General features: G+C 41.3%; 1 protein-coding gene across 1 annotated transcript in view; it reads left to right on the top strand.

Moving 5' to 3' along the window:
* Positions 1–16,528, top strand: part of SNX24 (sorting nexin 24) — a 112,559-nt gene that overhangs the window by 45,929 nt on the left and 50,102 nt on the right. The window contains exon 2 of the mRNA XM_018571180.1: positions 14,675–14,758. Within this exon, the coding sequence (XP_018426682.1) occupies positions 14,675–14,758 (84 nt within the window). The remainder of the gene's footprint in view (positions 1–14,674; positions 14,759–16,528) is intronic.

Below are 16,528 nucleotides of genomic sequence, written 5' to 3'. Positions count from 1 at the left end.
ATGCACATTAAACTAATACCATATACTGAACAAGCCCCCATTCTCCGTCGTAGCTATAGGCATTGTTTACAACAGAGGCACTGACATCACAGCTTCTTTCCTATTTACTTTCTAATGCACAAAAATCTTGGCAGCCTGCATGCCTTCTAATGTAAATACACAGCAGGTGACATACGCTGCTAGAAACCTACTTGGACTGACTTTAGGGTATTTGTTGTGATCTTTGAGGATGAACCACTTCACAGTACATGCAGCTATATAGTTCAGGAGTGGCTTGTGTTACAGCTTCTTTACTGCTACTTATGAATGAGTAAACATGTTAACCACTTCAGCTCCTATATCTGTATACTCTTCATGGACCAAAGTATTTTTACTGGTCCCCTATGGGCCTGTTCATTTGGCAATACCTTTGTCACTACTTAAGATAACGGTAATATGAATCATTTTTTCTTGGGGGAAAAAATAGGCTCTCTTTTGGCAATATTGTTTTGCAAAAAATGATTTTATTTTCTATCCAAAAAATCTAAAATGTTCTGTATTTTCTCATTATGTGTTCCACAAGTAATATTTTTAGATGACTTTCACATATTTGCAAGCTTGCCCTTCCAGATCGTTGGTGTGTTAACTTTAGAAATCCCAAGCTAAGCCTTTAGAGTGAGCTCAGAGCAATTACCATATCCTTGAAAGAGAACTATGGGGTAGGTGTTTTCTCCCATAGTTTTCTTTAGGGTCACGGGAGGACATACACTAACCTCCTCCCGTGACCCAAAGCGCCGCAGTCGGGACAGATCCCGACAATACTGATGAGATCCACCCATCTGCATGAGTGACAGCTGGCCCTGCCTATCTAGAGGGGGAATCCCTGTGGGGAGCGGTGACTGACAGTCACCTCTCACTGCAGGGAAATGATAAGGGAGTGAGCGGATTAGTACATGTTTCTGCTCACTTCCCGTTTGATAGAGCCAACCTGTGATAGCTTCTTTGTCACAGGTCAGCTCTAACTATGAGGAAGAGTGGAAATAACTCGCCTAATAGTTCTCCTTTAACAACTGTTAAGAGTTAAGATCTCAGGCACACAGGAAGTGCATACTTTTCAATTAAAACTAGTAGTAGTAAAGCACAGCCACTGTGTACTGCTACAATGGCTGTACATACACTAATCAGCCATAACATTATGACGACCCGCTTAATATTAAGCAGTTCCTTGACCCGTTAGGCTGGGTTCACACCTGGGCGTTTTACAGCGCGTTCCTACGCTCTGTAAAACGCTCAACACGTGAAAACCAATGATTGCCTATGGGAGCTTCTTTGGGGCGTATTTGCCGTGCGTATCCATTGGGATACAGTCAGGTAGCCCTCGGAAACGCGCGCTTGTCGCATGTTTTTTTACCGGTAAAAACGCGCGACAAACGCGCATATTCGATACGCCTCGGTGTGAACCCAGCCTAAAGGCATGGGCTCCACTAGACTTCTGAAGATATGCTGTGGTATCTGGCACCAAGCCATCAGTGACAGATCCTTTAAGTCCTGTAAGTTGCAAGTTGGAGCCTACATGGATCAGACTTGTTTTTCCAGCACATCCAACAGATGCTTGATTGGAATTTGGAGGTCAAGTCAACACCTCAAGCTTGTTGTTGTGTTCCTCAAACTATTCTTGAACCATTTTTGCAGTGTGACCGGGTGCATTATCCTGCTGAAAGAATATGGAATATGGAAATGGAATACCATTTCCTCGAAAGGGTGTACTTGGTCAGCAACAATGTTTAGGTAGGTGGTACTTGTCAATGTAACATCCGCATGAATGGCAGGACCCAAGTTTTCCCAACAGAACATTGTTTAAACTTACCCCGGTCTTCGCCACGCACTCCCGTACGAAAATCCGAAAATGCTCGGGCTGCTGCAAAGCATCTTGGGGCAGGCGCATGCGCAGTCCAGATTTTCGGCCGGGAGACGGGAAGAGACACAAGGTAAGTCTATGGACGCGTGCACCTGCATGCAGACACCGTGGGACAGGAAGTGCCAGCAAGGACAGAGGAGTCAGCGCTGGATGGGAGACCCGCCGCAGCGTTGGAGAGAAGGCTGAAAACTACAGGAAAGAAGATCGGATTAAGAGACATCATGTAAGGTAAGTGCTTTCATTAACATTGGGGGGATGGGAACAAATGCTTTGCCTTTAATGTCACTTTAATATTTATATCAATATGATCTCTTTTACATGTTTATCTAAAAAGACCATGTTTTTCATTATTATAACCAATTAGACTATAACTTACTATTGTTTATTGCAGTGATACCACACGTGCATTTTTTTCCCACTTTAATTTTTTAATTTTTTTTGCTATTGATCAAATTAATAATTGATTGATCATCCCTTCCCAGCACACACATCGAAATGTAAATAATTTGGTAATAATTCAGCTATTTATATCTTCCAGCAACTGCACATTGAAAATGATTTTACTAGCACACCAAACGTGTTACAAGTTTGATTAGAGAAAAGAAGACATTTTTGTGTAATCAGATTTAGTATTGGATTTGTTTCCATACATATTTGTGCCCTACACTGATTGCTGAATGATACATACATAGCAAAGTGCACTCCTACACATGAGCAGTATAGCTGGGTATTATCAGTCATCCTTTGCACCCAGTCCTGTTCATTTCAGTTTATCTACTGGTCACAGATAGCAAAACCATTATAACACCTCGAACTTCTCACTATCTAAAAATGTTTCCATAGACTGTCCTCACGTGTAAATTCCTAATGAGCGGCCTTTAGCCTTTTTCACGCAGACCCATGTTAGAAAAATGTGCAATTTAACCCATGTGAGGATAATATGAAATAAATATATTGTTGATATCTTGATATATTATTGACCAATTCTCAAATCCCCCTTAGTGTGCTGGGTGGTATGTGAGCTTATGGCCCCATGCTGCTTCCAGTATAACGACATTACTTCTGGTGAAGTAAAAGGATAAGCTGCAGTGAGAGAAATCTGTGGCCTGTTATTTTCATCTGAAAATGCTATTAGCCTGGCTTTCATTGGCTTCATACTTTGAGCCACTGATTTAGAACACGTATGTAGCCAGTACACCATTGCCTGTATATTTTTTTCCAGGTCAGTGTTGATTAGGGCTGCAGCTAACGATTATTGTCATATCAATTAGTTAGCCAATAATTTTTTCGATTAATCGGATTAAAAAAATAGCATCCTTAATTAAATATGCCGCCATACCTGACTTGTGCCACGCAATCGTCGGTTTTCTATGTAGGTGCACCCGACTTGTGTTTCCGTTAGTATACATGCATTTGCATGGTTGGGGGACTTTCAATTTTTCTGGGGGGGAGAGGGGATTTTAAAACAAAAATATTTTTTTAACCTCATTGCTACCACATGGGGGGCTCACAAGCCCTCTATGTGATGGCACATTGGAGGTGACAGGTTCTGTTTAAGGTAACATTAGGGGTCTTTTAGACCCCTAGTATCACCCTTCTACTTCACTGGATTCAGCTGCTGAGGCAGCTAAATGTCAACACAGCAGGCACTGGCTTGGAGCAATAACCAGCCTGTTATTAGTTACTTTAAATTGTAATAGCAGGCTGGCTATTGCAACTGCCCACTGCCTCCTGTCAATCAGCAGAGGAGGGAACTGAAGGACAAGTTCTCCTTCAGGTCCTCCTCTGCTGATTGACAGCAGGCAGTGGGCGGGTGCAATAGCCAGCCTGCTATTGCAATTTAAAATATCCAATAGCAGGCTGGTTATTGTTTCCAGCCGCTGATGGGAGACTTGACGCCGGTGTTGTATCAATCCCTAATCCGATGGATTGATAGAACACCGGCAGAAGAGGGGGTATGGGGAAGCAGAGAATGGGACGGCAGAGGATGAGGAACGGGGTGGGCAGAGGAGTAGGAGGAGTAGCTACAGGAGGGGGGGGCAGGGGATTGCAGACTCACAGCGATCTCTCCTCCTCACTGGTGCCGGCTGCAGTGGCCTGTGTCCCCGCTGCCGATACAGGCGGGGATTGAAAGGGACACAAACCGCTGCAGCCAACACTAGCAGGGAGGAGAACGGAGAAGCAGATCGATGATATGAATAGTTGCCAACGATTCTCATTATCTATAATAATCGATTTAATCGATTAGTTGTTGCAGCCTTCGTGTTGATATATTAAAAACACTGGATTAGTGAGACAGCAGCTAACATTCTCAGAAGTGGATGTCACTAGTGGCAGCCTACATGTTTCATTTACCACAAATGTGGACAAATTTGCCGGTAACCTTTCATGGAAAAAAAAAATACAATTATCTTTGAAAAATGTTGCAACTGGCCACAATAATAAGCATACATCATTGTTCCAGATTTTGATTTTGGATTCAAAGGAATATAAAAAAACAAATGGAAATGGCATGGACAGGAATTAGGGAACCCTTAACCTAATATTTTGTTGCTATTGTGTTGCAGGTGTCAGTCGTCTGTCACCTTGAGAAAGGGGGTCTCTGTGCCTCCGAAATGTTGGTGGTTTTGTTTTTCTTTTTGCATTGTACTTTTTCATTTTTGACCTTCGTGAACATCTGAGGTCTTAGCCTTTTTTTGTCTTTACAGGTTGCACAGTCAGACACTCGAGTACTTTGACCTTGGAGTTCAGCTTGTAACTCTTTGGAAGTTTTCCTTGGCTCTTTGTCGGCCATTCTCATTTTCCTTCTGTTCAATCCGTGGTTGATTTTCCTCTTATGGCCACGTCTGAGGCAGTTGGCTGCATTGTCATGGGCCTGGAGCCTTTACCTTTGACATGTTCGTCTATATTTTTCTTTCTGATCTCCTCAGACAACTTTCTCCTTTGCAGTTTCTGGTTCATGTTCAGGCAGGTGCTCACGGTGACTACTTTTCTCCATTTAAATTCACTGGCTGACATATTACTAGATTGAAGACGTGTGATACTAATTACAGAAACTGTTTGAAATACCACTATAATCCATTTATTTCTGATCTTTTCTAGGGGTACCAATAAATCTGTTCAGGCCATTTTAGAATATCGTTGTAGAATAAGCAATTATTTCCCTTTTTTCACAGTTTGTTTGCTATACTCTGACATACCAAAGGCATGCAGGCATATATAAGACAATTGCCTTTAATTGCATTACTTTTCAGGACGAGTGAAGCATTGTTTCAGTGAGCTGTAGGGGTACCAACAAGTTTGTCTCTAGATCAGTGGTTCTCAACCTATATAACCTCAGGACCCACATTTGTCCTCGGTCATTAAGTCGTGAACCAAGTTGCACTGCAATGGAACGTACGGTATTGTGGTACCACACAAAACCATTCGGTCTGTGGTCCAGTGCAGGCGATCGAACTGTGAGTGGGAGGTGCATTTGGGGTGCCATTCAAATGAATGGCAATGGAACACGCCTCCCACACCAGAACGCACAGTAGGTGCGATTGCATTGTACAGTGCGTTAATTGCATGGGACGGTGCAATTAACGCACTTTACTAGTGTGAACGGGCCCTCAAAAACACTGACACACACAACCACAGACACAATCTCACGCACTTACAGACATTCTAGCACACACATACACTCCAAAAAACAATATTTTTTTTCTTTTTTTTTTAGGATCCACCCATTCTCCCTACCTTACGAGAACTGGAGTAGAGTTATCTCCTGGGGCCGGCCCAGTGTGCGCTGCTGTGCTGTAATGGAGCTCCATGTGCATTGCTTGTACAGCTCATGCGTGCCTGTAGAGGTGCCAGAATGAGACGTCACTCCAGTCCAGGCACCTCTCCAGGACACGCAAGGGAGCTGTAAGCAATGCACGTATGAATGGAGCTCCCTCACAACCGTACCCCCAGCCCACCCCACCTCAGATCGACACTCGACGTCGGGCAGCAAATTTGACATTGCTGCGCTAGGGGGAGGCGCGTGGCGGCCCACTAAACAAGGGGTCGCTACTCACTTTTAGGTCACGACCCACCAGTTGAGAACCAAGGCTCTAGATAAAGCATTTTGTGCTCATACAGCCTAGTTGTCTGTGTTGGCTGCCAATTTACACTCATTTAATTTAGTTAATTTAATGAATTTCTAATTTAGGCACACAGCCCGAGAGTGACTGTGTCCATAAGAGGAGCAACTAAATAACTTAATCACAATGTGCCTGGCGTGTTATCCCCTCATATGAGCCAGGGACTTTTGTGTGCTATTCCTGAATGTAAGGAGACTGTGGTGGTCTACCAAACCTAATAGGAGACGAGTGTGCCTCCTCACCAACGGGAATGGTAAATAAAGCACCAAAAACCCCTCCTTCAGGTGCAGGAGGTATCCCAGCTTGGGCCACATCCAATCATGTAGACCTGGATATAGCAACAGGACTAGGTGGCCAGAAATACAAATCCTTTCGGTAGGTTAGACTGCTCTTCAATATTAGTTCATCTATGTAATTAGCTCAGCTTTAAACACAGTTACTTCTGATATGGTGTGTGGGCTTGTATGCATGTATACATTTAATAAACTTATTAAAAATGTAACTTTGCAATCTTTATCTACCAGGCCTCTTAATAATGTGCCATTGATATGCTTTTATGAACGTGGGATCTATACCTTTATAGTATAGTGCTCTCCGTAGTGGAGATCTGCAGGTACCTCCAGCATATGGCTGGACCGAATGTAGATGGAGGCATCCCATTTCAGCATCCAGGATTTCCCATCTGTGTTTGCAGTGGCAATCAAACTTCTGTGTATTAAGCCTTTGAAGTTACAAACCAGTAGCTGACTAATTGCTTTCTTGAATCTGCCCTTAATAATTACTTTTAGTAAAGCTGTATGGAAAATGAGAAAGGCAGAGACTAATGGAAAACTAGATTTTTCACTGAATTAGAAAGCAAGACAATCCATATATTGACAAGACTTCAGGTTGAGAGGGATCAAGAAAACTGTTTTGGACTGTGTGTGTGAGGAGTCTGGTGCTGTCCTGATACTCTGTGGCATCTGCATTTTATCAAGGTGGAGACGTCTTGATGTGATCTCATGTAAATAGGTGTCAACTCTGCCGCAGGAGTGATTTGGGGAGAAGCCTTTTGATAATTCTGTGTAAATTGAGGAAGAAATCTCTCCTTATCATTAGATAGCTTCTCGTTAGAGAATGTGTTTAATTGAATAAAAGATTGGGAAAGGAAAAACTATAAAAGCCGGTTCTCTGAATTGTAATTGGATTAGAGAATTAGCAACATTGATTGTCTTGTTTTGTCTACTACAAGACAAGTAACTGCTAACTATTTAAATATCAGTGTGATGAAGTTTGGATTACTTAAAGGGTCATTCCACATACACAAGATATATTCACTTGCAGGTGCAGGATGTTGGTCAGCGTAAGCACCTGCTTCAATATTTTGGGAAGTCCAGTAGTGGGCTCTCCCTGCCATAGTTCATTGTGTTTGTTTCATGCATTCTATGTCCTTAATGTGTTGCCGTATTTATTAAAAAGGTTTGGACACTTGCTTATTGCCATTTTCTGATGCCTGAATAGGAGCTGTATTTTGTCATTGAGTTATGGATCTGAGGCGCTGGGAGAAAATCTAAACGTACCCATACAGTGTCCCTGGTACCCCAAATCCCTGGCAAGCACTGGCATGTATATGTCCCATCTTCCTGATCCTACATATTGTCTCTAACGTTTCCCTCCTTCTACACAGAGAAGACTCCTATCATAGTGATGGGCCAGGAGATCAGTACAGTATAGGAGCCAGGAAAGGGTCAGAAGCAGGTTTTTGGCCATAAAGATTGCTTGATCTTTTTAAAGCAGAACATGCCACAAATTGGAATCATCCGGCATACACTCTACAGCTAGAACAAGGTGGTTTGCAGGCTGCTGGTAGTGCCGTCTATGTAGTAGTAATGTCACTTCACTCATATTAGGATTACTTCAGGCACATTGTATATATGACTGGACCAGCTGCTAGAAAGCCTAGTTTTACTTTTGCAAGTCAACATATTTTCTGGAAGTCATTGTTCCAAAGGCAAAGGCCAAGATACAAATTGTCTGATTATGATAGATCATGTTACTAGGAGGGAGTCTTTGTTTAGGGGTAAAAAATCAATGGCAAATCTCTTGGAGCAGATCCTGTTCTTTATCATACACGAGGAATCTAGGGGCTAGAGTGAAATCTGCTGATTCCGGACTCTGGATGACAGAGATACATGGAGAGCGCTGTGTGTCGGGTATTTATATTCTCCATTTTTCAGGTTTGTGTTATTGCTATAAGAACAACAATGGATTTATTAAATGACAGCTAAATATATGTAACTACCCATCATCGGCTACATATATGGAAATACGGTTTCCATGAGTGCCAGTCCACTCCGATCAGCAGGGCATCCATGCAAAGATCACCTGCTGATCAGTGTCCATTCACTGAACTAATTAGACCCATGTTAGGTCTATGGGCAGTTGGATGTATGCGGACGTATGTCCATTTAAATCTAATTACCTCCGATCTGTCACGCTTAGGTCCCAAAAAACAGAGGAGGACATAAAAAAAGGATAGCTGACAATGGAAATTGCAGCCTACAGGGCTGAATGAGAAATGATACAAGTGTTGTCCAAGCTTTACTATAGATAACAAGTCTAAATATTATTGTATATTTTGTTGTGTTTAAAATTACATTACATTTATGATTCTGGTGCAAAGCATTGCAAAGTCATTTACAAGTAGTAATTGTTTTCCTTTTTGCACTTTCCATAATGCAAAACGAAAAAAAATTATCAAAATGAATAAAAACAAAAAAGTTTAGAAAACTGATCAGGAAAATAATAGCTATGGGGAAGGCGTTAATTTGGGCAGATTAGGGTAAACTAAGGGTAAACTTATTTTACTTGTCAGATTGTCAATTGTTTTGCTTTTTCTTCTTCTTTTTTTTTATTTTTTAACCTTTATTTAAATGTCACAAAATGAGTTATCATTCAACTCTATACCCCGCAGTGCATTGCAAAACTCAGCGATGCTTTGCAAGGTATAAAAATGCAGAGATGCAATGTACTATGAGTGCTCTATCAGACGGGCGTGCGCGTCCGTAGAAAGACCTGATCCCAGAAGGGACAGGCGCTGTGTGTAATTGTTCTTAACAGCCTTTTCTTCCGTATAGCAGGATGCGACTGCACCTTGTGAGAACAAACCCTGATACCCTTGTGATCTACAGATAAATGCAACAGAGTAAATACAAAAATAACACTAATATTACTTTGTATCTCTGAATCACATCTGATCTTTATCTCACACAGCAGTGTTTATAAACCGTGTCGCGAGGTCCTTATTATTTATTTATTTTACAGCATCCACTGTAATTGCTGCTTTATCTACACAGCAACGTCCGGCTGTCAAAATGACAGCCAGGAATTGCCAGCAAATGTGGCAGGAAGAGTGCAAGCTAGGGATAAGGACAGGACATGCTACATACACCATGCGTACTGTGATCAAGTTTTTTTTGTTTTTTTTTAGATGTGTGTAGCACGTTGAACGTCTCCAACAAATTTGGTATTAAATATCAGAACAACATATTATAAAATATACTTATATAGATCAACAATGCATGGACCAAAAAATACTTGGTAGTAAATGGGTGAATTATTGAATCATTAAAGAACTCTGGGCAGAATAAAAATTAACCCTTGCAATGGGGCTACCCTTACACTGCAGGGGTTAAGTGCTTATTTCGGTCTGCAGTGTAAAATTAAAAAAAAGATATCCTCACCCGACCTTTGGTCTCACAGTGGCGACCGCTCACCTCCCTCCCTCTCCACTTTGGCTGTGAAATGTCCCTCTGCATTCTCAGGTCCAATGCAATTAAATGGACGTGATAATGTCACAGGTCCCTAGACCGTTGGAGAGCGGAGGTGAATAGGCTGCGGGGACCAGTCTAGCAGCCAGATGGAACCGAGGATCAGGTGGGCATATCTATTTCTTTTTTCAACTCCACTCCTCTTCCCTAAACTTCCTGTCCAGTACAAGATCACAAGGGACAGCACGGTCTGCAGCTGCTGTCCAACTACTAGCTTAGAAAAGGAAGGAGGAGTGGGGGAAGGAAAGTGACTTGCCTTGCTGTGTCTGTGTGTTTGTGAAGAGACACATCTTACTAGCACACACAAGGGTGTCTCCATAGGACCCTGCAAGAGAAAGGAGCCATCCAAAAACAGGATATCAGGGCCAGTACTCGGGGGACGAGCTGATTCTGCAGGAAACTAAAACTTTAAAACATGGAGCAGCATCTATTATAAGTGATTTCATCTGCATTTGAAAAAAATTTTGACTATTTTAATCGACTTAATCGATTAACTGTTGCAGCTCTACTTTAATATCACTTTAACCCTTGTAGTACATTGGTAGCCCCACTGCAAGGGTACATTTTTATTCTGCCCGCAGTTGTTCTTATGTTACAATATTTTTTCATCTTGTATACATGTAGCCCATTCCCATCTACATTTTTTTTTTTTAGCTGCGTTGTTCCTGGTTTAAAAATTTCTGCCTGCGTAACGCCTTGCATGTAATCTTCTTCATTGTTATTGTTGTTAATTCAAGAATGTATATTTTATTTGGTCTTTTGGTTGATAGTATTGTTGAATTACAAATCAATTTCCTAAGAATTCTGTTTATTTTCATTGAGTAATTCTTCAGTCTTTACTTTGGCACTTTCTGGAACGTGAACCAATTTCCTTGCATTGTTAAACAGACATTGCCTGCACTGTGTCAGTTACACTGAGACAAACGTGATGTATAGTTCTAACCTCCAGACATGATATTTATTGTACAGGTAATTACAGTATTCAAGTAGACCTGTCACAGATGATGGCAGTGAAAAGCACGGAGCAAAACAAACAGAAGACCTAGCTGTATAGGTAACTAGAAATATGCAGGTATTCAACCCTGCTGTCATTTTTGAGCTTGGCCCTGCCCGTGTGCCTCCTTGACCAGTTTGGTGGGTAGAGGTGGGAGCAGTGTGGTTAGCACGCACACACTGTTGTCGACACTGCTGAAGTGTCCTTATATTGTAAAGCGCTGCGCAAACTGTTGGCGCTATATAAATCCTGTATAGTAATAATAAAACATCTCACATCAGGCTATGGAAAGCTAAGGTTTTTGTTTTCTTCTACATTATAAACCATAAGTCCTCATTTCCTCAGACACATTTTTTAAAGCTGAACTGCAGCTTCTGCTGTTCTAAATTATCTTATTTTTTATTTCTCTTCTAACGGAGCTTCTCAACGTGTGCATTAGAATTTGCAGCAACCAGATCAAGCCTGCGTCATTTCCTGGCTGGAGGGTGTCCAGCATCATATAGCTCTTTCTTCCCCAGGTAGCCCCGCTGCAAGGGTTAAGGTTTTATTTGCTCAGTGTTCTTTAACTCTTCCCAAGAGCCAGGGCATTGCTTGCATCTGGCCTGAGGGCTCTTGAGATGAGTACTGAGGTAAGGTGCTGTGATGTTTTTAGGAAGCTATGTACAGCACCCTGCTGGCTCCTCCCAATAGCCATGATCTGCCTACATTGCATAGAGAAGCATAGAGACCCAATAATGACATCACTGAGTCTAAAAAAAAAGGGGGGAGGTAAAAATTAGGGATGCACCGATACCGGTATTTCGGTATCAAGTACGAGTATCGATATTTTTTTTCCAGTACTCTGTTTGTGTCCTCCCGTTACCCTAAGGAGAACTATGGGGAAAAGCCTTAACCCCATAGTTCTCCTTTAAGGAAGCCAGGCAGAATGTAATTACTGGCCACCTGGCTTCCTGATTAGCCGGGCAGCATGTTTAGACTCTCCACCCGGCTTCCCGATTAGCAAGGAAACCGTCTCCATGCTTCTCATCACTAGATGACAAGAAAGCATGGAGCCAGCTTTCTGGCCAATCAGGAAGCTGGGCGCCATGTAATGACGTGGCACTCGGCTTCCTGATTGGCCAGGAAGCCGGCTCCATGCTCCTTCGTCACCAGGTGATGAAGGAGCATGAAGCCTGCTTCCTGACCAATCAGAGAGCCGGGAGTTGCGTCATTACACGGTGCCCAGCTTCCTGATTGGCCAGCTTCCCGACCAACCAGGAAACCGGGCAGCTACTCGCCCAAATACTCAGCACCGATACTAGTAGAAGCCAGGGAAGACAAAATATAAGCAGATTAAACTTTAACCTAGTTTACCTATAGATCAGCCATAATATGTCAGCTTGCAAAAATCTGCACTCTTCGTACAAGAAGAATGCAATAATAAAGCCACAGTGATAAACTGTGTGTGTGTGTGTGTGTGTGTGTGTGTTTTTTTTTTATCTATCTTTAACCCCATTTGGAAATTATACACTCGCCTCCTGCTACTGGCAGCTCTCAATGTAAGGTGTACATGGAAGGGCGTTCCACAGTACAAACACAAAAATGGTAAATAAGAGGAACTATCACCAGCAGGGACACAGCCATCAACCAATGCCTGACGGTTTCCATTCTACCCAAAATTAAAAAGGTTTTGGCTAAAGTTGGTCTTTGGACTCCATCCCCCCAGAATTTTTGTTGGGCTGCTGAGACCCATTCTAACTTCTCTATTATGTAGACTGTTTATGTACATCCAGAAAACCCATGCCTGCCATAGAAAGGACCAGAGGATCAAAACAAAAGTGATGAAACATCAAAAAGGGAAGAAAAGGAAAGATGAAGGATGCACATCCATTGTAATGCTAGTAGATAATGTTATAAAGGTGACCAAATGACATGTTATTATGTCAGTCATAGCAGGACTCCTGATCCTTTGAGGTGGAAGGGCTTTAGATTAGCATGTGTGGCCATTACAAAAACAGTTTGCTATGACTTTGTAGACACTTTAATAAGGAAATTTAGGATCATTCCTGGTGGATCAGGTCACTGATGATTGACAGGGTGTTGCTTGAAGAACGTACTATTAGTTGTCACTTTGAATAGGGTTAGAACTTTGTGTTTGCAATTTTCTGATGTTCCTTTTATCTTTTAGGAGACGCCTTCTGTGTAGCTTGTCATCTGTTTGGATCTCCAACCCCTGACCCTTGTGTCACTGGCATGTCATATTTGGGCTCCTAATTAGAGAGTCTGTAGAGGCCACTTTTCTGGCTCTCTAACCTTCCAGTGGCTGCTGCTAGCTGCAAATTCTGTCATATTTGTCACACATGAAAACATAGGTTTATCATATTGTTTGTGTAGGTTGTGAATGGGACAAAGCACCCAGCTGAGACCAGAGATAAATATACAGATTACAGAGGAATTAACATGTCAACTAAACATGCCAGTGTTATTATGCTTTTGTCATTACAATGCACATTTATTGAGTTATTTAACACTTAAAGCAGTGGAACACCAAACCTTTGGCAGAGATTCTTCTACATAATCAAGCTGCTTGTTTTTAGTTGATTGTGAGTGTAGTTAATTTATTGGTATCTATCTATACAGTAAGATGAACTGTGTCAATTATCAGTGTTTTTCCTGACTCTAGTAAGTTTGGAATGCATTTGTGTTTACAATCATAGTTCTACACCTACCTTTCTGTTCTATCACAGATATGTACAGTATATGGATGTGGTCCTCCGAAAGAGTCCCGCAATAACAAAATAATATTTGGGGTGTGAGTGGAGAAGCTCTCTTTAACATGACTATCTCCAGTTGCATTTGTTTTTGTAAAATAAAAAAATCGAAGTAAAAATATTAGTAATGGTTTCTTATAAATACCCTCATTCAGGGATATATTTACATTACAAGATGTTGCAGTAGATAACAATGTGGCCTCCAAGTAAGGCTAAAATAATTGCAGTACTGGTGTTTACCAGTAGGGGCTGCTGCAGGTGAAACCTGGAAATGAAGCGCTCAGTCCCCGTAAGGCATCGTTCACACAGGATGCAGTCTCCACCGCCCTCTGAAAAGCGGTCCACAGTGAATTGCTTTTCAGAGGGGGTGTTGCACGGCTACTCGGGGTTCAGGAGGCGATACTGCTGCCTCCTGAATGCAGGTGTTTGTTTTTTTGTGGTTTTTTTTGTCCCAATGGGATCGTCTGCTGAAGTAACAGGTGGTGTCACTTGTCAATTGCAACAATTGAAATAAATGGGTCTGCACTGCAACTGCATTTGCATTGTGTTCCCATTCTTTTCAGTTAATGCGCTAGTGACCCCGCCTGTCAAATGCGACATGTACATTTATGGCTGCTATGCACAGCATTGTGGCTGCAGCCATGCATACAGCATTGGGTAGCTTGGATAGGGAGTGGTAAAACTGCCAGTGGGTAGCTGGGGTAGGAAGTGGTAAAACTGCACATTAACCAGACGGTTTTACCACCCCTTCACCACCTGTGTGTACGAGGCCAAAGATGAGAGGTTCCAACTAAGGAAGTATCTGTTGAGTCAGAAGCAGCAATTTCCTTTTTAGCTTGTTATTCTTAGTGATTGATTTTATTGTAATAATAAAATAATCGCTAGTTAAAGAGGTTATTAAAAGTTGAATCACAGACTTACAATGAAGATATTTTTAAAGTATGGTGTACTTTTATATCCATAATAATAACTTATGCTTTTTTTTCTAATTTGCCAATACCGTGCTTTTTCTTTATGTTCTGTGAAGTTAGATTTCACATAAGGTTTGATCATTAATGGACAATGTTCGATAATTAACTGACTTCATATTCTAATTTCAGGTTTTTAGAATAGAGGTCCTTGTGAATGGAAGAAGACATTTTGTGGAGAAGAGGTACAGTGAATTCCACGCACTCCATAAAAAGGTAATTACAAAACATATATTTCTTGTTTTTATTTTGCATGTTAACTGTGCCGAAATTCACCTTTTTTTTTAAAATAAATTCTTTATTTAAGTATTTTTTCACATTTTTATCCAAGTCGTACAAAAAAATGTTTAAATAGCACTCATGGATAAGAGATTGAGCCATGTACAATATAGCATCAATTATGCCAACAAACATTACATCATATTACAACATATAGAGTGATTTCAACAGGTATGGAGCGACCCTTTGCAATGAGAACGTGGGCAGAGGGTGCCAGGGCTCCCCCACGGATGGGGGTGCAGAATTCCTGGGGTGCCCCCTGTCCGGGCAGTGGTAGCGTGAGTCGCGATAGCTGGAAAACTGGGTTTGGGTAATTCGGTATCCCATGATCATTGTGAGAGCGTGGTGAGGTTTTACTACACAAATGGACAGGGTAACCGTGGGAAGGTGGGGGCATCATGGAAGCTATCGACTCGAAATTCACCTTTTGAGGCACTGTTCAAACATCCACGTTTTAGTACCAAATGTCAGAATGCAAAACGATGCCTATGTCCGGGAAACACATGCTAAAAAGCAGCCCGTTCAGATTTATGCTTTGTATTTTGAAAAATAAGGCATGTCCATTTTTCTTTGAATTTTTATGCGCTGTTAGGATCATAGAAGTCTATGGCAATGCATAAAAATCCATGCCTAGTACCTTTTAATGAATTTCCATGCTTTTTCAGTATCCAGGGGGCTAAACTCTTATATATACACATTAAAGCTTCAAACACTCTCCGGAACGTATAATGAAAACACACAAAAAAAGTACACAAAAAGATGTAAGTCAGGCCTAAAATATCTGGAGGTATAGCTGGTGCACTGGCAACTGGGTCATGCATCCTTAGCTAGGTAGCCATCTGGTGTCTCTACAAAATCCAATGAAAGTCCCAAACAAAAGGTTCAGGAATCTAGATTCCTACTAGAACTAATTCACAACAAGATAACACAAAAGAGTTAATGCATTTCAGGAGCCAAAACAATCTCCCCCATCTTCAGGGCTACAAGACTGAGATAAGAATGAGCATATAGATCTATAATTGATTACATATGTATAATCTATAATATAGTTTATAAACACAAAAATCATAATTTTTTATAGGGAGAAAAACATTTTTTTTAAACCTATTCAGATTAAATTGGACATTAAATCTTTTGTTGAAAAATAAAATGAGTGTAATAATTATAAAGCCTTAATGAATGAAACCCTAATTTATTAATAATGAAGCCTTAATGGTAGCAGAGCAACTCTTGCTCACAGAATAAAAACAAACTACTAAACCGTTAAAGATCCAGTGGTTATAGAAGGTCAGTGATATTTTGAAGGAAATTTACAAAAAGAAAGTGAGAGGCTGCAAACAGAACACAGATATCAAATAGTGCAAGTGTAAAGTGTATGCCAAGGTAGCTCATGTTTTACATAGATGGTTATAGGTAGAAGTTTGTTGAACCAACAGTATGTTTTTGGACTCTAAGAAGAAGCTACAGAACCTAGACGTCCCTCACACAAACACTGGACGAACCAAGGTGGGAACCTTTCCTGAGAGAAATGTGGGGGCTGCATTTGATGACTTCTCGAACTGCAAATGCAAGTTTCTTGGCAGTCACTAAGCCAGAAGTATGCAAGTAAAGCCTTTTCCAGAATATTTATAGGTGTTCCAGGTCACTGACCCACAGAGGGTCTTGTAACAAGCAAACATCTAGCATTTTTCTAGGGATGTCCACACC

Source organism: Nanorana parkeri, unplaced genomic scaffold, assembly GCF_000935625.1.
Source record: "Nanorana parkeri isolate BGI_ZX_2015 unplaced genomic scaffold, ASM93562v1 scaffold40, whole genome shotgun sequence".
In the NCBI taxonomy this organism is placed as follows: domain Eukaryota; kingdom Metazoa; phylum Chordata; class Amphibia; order Anura; family Dicroglossidae; genus Nanorana; species Nanorana parkeri.
This window is presented reverse-complemented; position numbering and strand designations above follow the sequence as displayed.